This window comes from Gigantopelta aegis, chromosome 9 (assembly GCF_016097555.1).
Source record: "Gigantopelta aegis isolate Gae_Host chromosome 9, Gae_host_genome, whole genome shotgun sequence".
NCBI classification, from domain to species: Eukaryota; Metazoa; Mollusca; class Gastropoda; order Neomphalida; family Peltospiridae; genus Gigantopelta; species Gigantopelta aegis.
In genome coordinates this window covers 44563496-44569495 of record NC_054707.1, presented here as the reverse complement: position 1 = coordinate 44569495, position 6000 = coordinate 44563496, and the positions used below count along the sequence as shown (strand labels likewise).

At 39.4% G+C, this 6000-nt stretch overlaps 1 protein-coding gene across 1 annotated transcript in view; it reads right to left on the bottom strand.

Moving 5' to 3' along the window:
* Positions 1-301: 301 nt before the first annotated feature.
* Positions 302-6000, bottom strand: part of LOC121381591 (excitatory amino acid transporter 1-like) — a 74993-nt gene continuing 69294 nt past the window's right edge. The window contains exons 7-8 of the mRNA XM_041510926.1: positions 3020-3154; positions 302-1480 (exon numbers count right to left, since the gene is read on the bottom strand). Of these exons, the coding sequence (XP_041366860.1) occupies positions 1315-1480; positions 3020-3154 (301 nt within the window). The 3' untranslated portion in view covers positions 302-1314. The remainder of the gene's footprint in view (positions 1481-3019; positions 3155-6000) is intronic.

Sequence of the window (6000 nt, the reverse complement as noted above, 5' to 3'; positions counted from 1 at the left end):
TGTTTCTGTACAATAATGTAGCCAGACTAATAGCACTTTCACCGACATTCATTATATGTATCCCTTTAAAGGTAGGCATACGTGCCTTTATAGGCCAAGTTTGTAATTTTTTATCTATTTTTGTTGTTATAACAGTGGAATAAACCTAATAACAGGTAACTGGAGAAGTAAAGCATAAAGGTATTATAGTACGTAATTCAATGACATATTTATCCTTAAACACCATTCATTGCAGATTAAAATTATATAATCTGTAGAAAGGAACTAAAACATTAAAATGTATTTAAATATTGCCAGTACATTAATTATCATTTAAAGTGTACTACCAATACACACTATTCTATCTATTCTACTAAAAAGTATCAATATCAGTTTCGTGCAAAGTATACACACAAATAATTATTTAGCAGTGTGTTAATGGTTACTAACCACTGAATCATAGAGGTCGGAAAAGACACTAATTACGACAAGTATGTATCTACGAGTGCGAGCGAGGTTTAAGGACGTGCCTATCTTATTTATTCAAAAGACATAATTCCGTCTGTCGTCAAAACCACTATATGCAAAGTTTCAGATGGCGTTACGTCTTCAACAAAATACATTTTGGACAGAATGAAGAATTATGAAAACAGTGTGTATCAGTCAATACAATTTGTTTTACAAAAACTTAAATTTAAGTGCATGTACATTTGCACACTCCATTCAATATTTAAAAACCATAAACATATTACTTAAAATGCATATAGTGAAAGCCTACATTGTTTACATCTCTTAGCTAAAATCTGTAATGTAAAGAAAGATTCATACCTCTGTAATTTCGATACAGCATATTATATATATTTATGTCATTACGATATTAACCTTCAACCTCCACCCGACCTGTGGCTTTCACCACCTCCCTACAACAGTTTGCCATGGTGGTGGAAGGGGCATGCAAACGAATATACACCTGTATATATTTAAGTTACATTTTAAAATGTGGGAAATGTACCCACATCGACCCAACCACCACATCAACCAGCCCAGCTTACTTCGTCCATTCTTTATTTAAAACGTTCTTCATAACTTGACGGCTATCCTCAGTATAATATACCTCATGCTTTAAAAAACAAATCCTAAAACTAAAACCAAACCTTCCACACAAAACCGCAAATACTACAATAGTTTCTGACGTTATTGGGAATCTCGACTACATGACCTCTATAGGAGCAGAGAGGGGAAGTAACCCTTGTCAAATGGCCTGACATACACTCTACCAATAGTGTTTGTATTGGTGTTGCATAATGTTTGACATCTTCCCGTCTGGTTGTCATCTTACACGGCCGTCATGTCGTTGCCTTCGTGACTGTTCGGTACCTTTTCCGGACCCGGGTCAAACATTTCGTGCTCAAGTGGAGGTAACTCGTGTTTGGAGAGTTCGTAGACGATTCCTGCTCCAAGACTGTCGCCCATCACGTTGGTCATGGTACGGAATCGATCTCTGAACAAATAATTTTAAAATATTCAAATAAGCAGTGACCATTAAACCTTGATTGTCTTATATTTTGCAGGTTTTTAAAAATATGTTTCTTTAAGTTGTATTGCCCATGGAATTTAAAACTACTTTACTATTCATTGAACGAAAACAAAATAAATACAACCGGATGGCGTAACATTTCTTCAGCCAGTTAAGTTAGTCCAGTTGTGGGTTTTTTTTAGCCAATTTAATTTGGAATATCTCCGCGTGTGCAGTCATAAACAAAATGTGTTGAGTGTGTCGTTAAATAAAACATTTCCTTCATTTGTGCGTGTGTCTCTGTGTGTGTATGTGTGTGTGTGTGTGTGTGTGTGTGTGTGTGTGTGTGTGTGTGTGTGTGAGAGAGAGAGAGAGAGAGAGAGAGAGAGAGAGAGAGAGAGAGAGAGAGAGAGAGAGAGAGAGAGGGGAGAGAGAGAGAGGGGGGGGGACAAAGATAAAAACAAACACAGAGACAGACAGATATACAGGCAGACAGACAGACAGACAGACAGAGATGGTGAGTCTACGTGCGTGTTTGATAATGCCACTACACTTGTGGATGGACGATGAAACCTGTGATCTGTAATGGTGATCTGCCAGTATTCCAGACTCACGGTCCATGTATCAGGGGACATCACCAAGTTGACGCACATAAATCACACGAGTTGCCTCCCTTTACACATCACTGCGTTATATTATTTGGTAATACCCGTCTCGGTGGTGCCGTGGTTAAGCTATCGGACAGAAGGCTGATAGGTGCAGGGTTCGCTCTCACCCAGAGCGAGTTTTAACGACTAAGTGGGTAGGTGTAAGACCACTACACCCTATTCTCTCTCACTAACCACTAACTCACTGTCCTGGACAGAGCCGAGATAGCCGAGGTGTGTGTTCAGAACAGCGTTCTTGAAGCTGTATTGGATATAATTACGAAAATAAGTTGAAATGAAATGAAAAATATTTTGTATTACCGGTCTCGGTGGTGTCGTGGTTAAGCCATCGGACTCAATGCTGGTAGATACAGGGTTCGCAGCCCGGTACTGGCTCCCACCCAGAGCGAGTTTTAACGACTCAATGGGTAGGTGTAAGACCCTATCCTCTCTCAGGAACCACTAACAACTAACCCACTGTCCTGGACAGCCAGCCCAGACAGGTGAGGTGTGTGCCCAGGACAGCTTGCACGAACCTTAATTGCATATAAGCAAGAAAATAAGTTAAATCTATTTTGTTTGTTTTGTATTATTTATTTATTTTTGGATGGGGTCGAGAAAGCCCGTAATATTACGGTAATATATTTCTGTTGGGATAATAGTCACTCACAAGACTCCTTACCTTACAAACTTACAAATTAATTACTTGAACAATAATAGGGGTGGGCTCCTCCCGTTTAAATTCGCACGTGGTTTAGGTTTAGTTTTCTTTCTTTCTTTGTTTTCAACATCGCGTGTATTGATGTGTTGATTCCAATATTTTGATGTCACATACAATAATATACAGTTGGCGCTTTTTTTATGACATCATACTTACAAGAACCAATCAACGACGAGAATAAGTGTGATGTCATCGACTGGGAGACCAACCGCTGACAGGACGATCACCATGGTAACCAAACCAGCCTGTGGAACCCCGGCCGCGCCTATTGATGCTGCTGTTGCCGTGATACTGGAAGTGAAGCATAACATAAAGTAATGAAAACAGCAATGTGTGAAAACGTGGGACGCCAAGTGGGACGTAACACTTCGTGACGTCATCGATCGGCGCACTACAACTTTGCAATTATCAATTATGGGTATTAAATAGGATATTAAACTCGCTACCATTTCATATCGTGTTTATATTCCTCGTGAAACAATTTTCATTGTCACTCGCTAAAGCTCTTGATAACTGAAACATTATTTCATTCGGGACATACACATGATACGAAATGGAAGCTCGTTTAATATCCTATAATTATTTCACTCGGGACATGCACATGATACGAAATGGAAGCTCGTTTAAAATCCTATAATTATTTCACTCGGGACATAAACATGATACGAAATGGAAGCTCGTTTAATATCCTATAATTATTGGAGCGGTTTCGCAACCACGCCGTTGCTGTTACGGATAGTGATAGTCACCACTTTAAGTGTAGGTGGTGAGTTGGTAACGTTAAAGGGAAAATATAATAAATTCCGTGGCTAACGTATAATTTTTTAAATAATAAAATTATATAACACTTCTGAGAAGACCGCCATCTTTAAGTCACTAACTGAGCCGACCTGTGAAACTAGTAATACGATTAGTACTGTTACAGAATCATATTGAAGGGCCGAAATAGTTACGCTCGTTTTTCTTAAACGCAGGTGTTTAAGCATTATAAATGTAGTAGTTACCGGAAGACACACAGGTGGCTTCGCTAATGATTACATTCATTTATTCATTTCAACTTATTTTCGTGCTTATATCCAATTAAGGTTCAAGAACGCTGTCCTGGATACACACCTCAGCTATTTGGGCTGTCTGTCCAGGACAGTGGGTTAGTTATTAGTTGGTTAGTGGTTAGTGAGGGAGAAGAGGGCATAGTGGCCTTACACCTACCCATTGAGCCCTTAAGGACTCGCTCCGAGTGGGAACCAGCACCGGGCTGCGAACCCTGTACCTACTAGCTTGTAGTCCGATGGCTTAGCCCCTGTGCCACTGAGGCCGGTAATGATTACACCTTTTGTGGTGCTAATGGATATAATGTAATTGATTACATTCTTACAAGCTTTGAAATGTTTGAATATATTACCAAGTATATTGTATGCAGCTGATGCAAATACAAAACACTGAAGATTTAATTAATATTGATAAATATATTTGTTTGGCATACAAGTTACGGCACTCATCTGTTGTCTAATATTATAAAAGTTATTACTTTTCAGACGCACATGTTATAACGTTGAATGTATTACTTCCATGCTTGTACTTATTAATATCTTTTGGTTTATATATTTCAATGTATTGTTACTTAATATGTTAGATCAAAAGTATGTGTTTCATTGTATATAATAATTTAATTCTCCTGTGTGATTATATATGCTGTGTAAATATGTTGTGCTAATAAGCTTGTAGCTTAAAGCAATAAACGAATTGAATTTCCCGCGTCTATGACTTAAACAGGCTTTGACAATTCAGCCCATTGTGCTTATCCGTAATCGTAATGGTATGGCTGAGAAACCTCTCTGTTAAGTAAAACACTATAAACCCATTACCTCTTCCCACCCACCCCCACCCCACCCTATTAACATAGTGTCTTCTCCAGTTACTCAAAATAGGGCACTTTTATACCTTAAAAGACACTTTTTCGTACTCTTAAGTAAAGCATTTACCCCCTCCAACCCGACAGGCCCTATTTATTGGCTTAACAACATAGTTATACGCCAACTCTTTTCAGATCTATTTGATTAAGATTCGGTCCTTTCGTTATTCCCGACAAATTTCTTTACGGCAGAACCGCTCACCATTAAGCGCACAAGCTCCAGAAGAAATTAAATGCTCAACTTTTATTTTTGGCTATAATTCCTCATGGAACCATTGCAAATTCCGTGCCATTAACCAACCTCTTCGCACACTTCCAACCAGTATTCGGGTTTTATGCGCTACCTCGTACCTGTCAGTGTGTGCGATCCGGCCTTCTCCCTCCCTCAACCCTTTTCGGTCTTCAGTGGTCAGAACCTGCGCCCAGTACAGGCGTGCGCTACAACAGCCTGCTCTGAACGTGCACGTTAAAACACTTGACCCTGACCGTTTCTTTATTATTCGACTATCTGAAAGCGGCTTTAAGATGTACACATTCCTTTATATCGAATGCGCTGTCAAATTTCCTTTCTAGACGTCGACACGGATATGTGCGCCTGGGATGAAACCAGTATGACAGGTCTCTTCAATAATTGATCCACCGGGGGAACGTGAAGTGGATCTCGCTGAAATCCAGTCCTCGGCCTGTCACTCAAGTTAATGGGGTTCTTTTATCGAAATGCGTAACCGCGTTGCGTACAATGGCAATATAATGGATACCAGTTCTTTTCGATGGAGATTTCCCGCAGCTTACGTGTCAAAAACACTTCCCGAGGAATTAGTATTTAAAAAAATTGTAATAATAAAATAATTATTTAGGTGTAAAAAAAAACATTCCAGGATGTTGCTTAGTAGTAGGGCTTCCGCTTGAAAGACAGAAGGTCGCAGGTCAGTTCTGATTTAGTTGAACTATAAATATAATAGTTCTCACGAATACTGGTCAAGGGCTGATCCAATATCCTTTGGAAGGGAGGTGAGTAAGTGCTAAATGAAATACTGATACTATATATGAGCGAAAGAAAGGAAAGAGTTTGGGGATACATTTCAACCAAAAGTGGCCAATCCTAAATCTGCCTCCCCTCCCCTCCCCTCCCCTCCCCTCCCCTTCCCGGTCATCTACTAACATGACATTCATATTTCCAGAAGTTTAGACCAAAAAAAATACAGAGGTTGTCCTAAATCACACT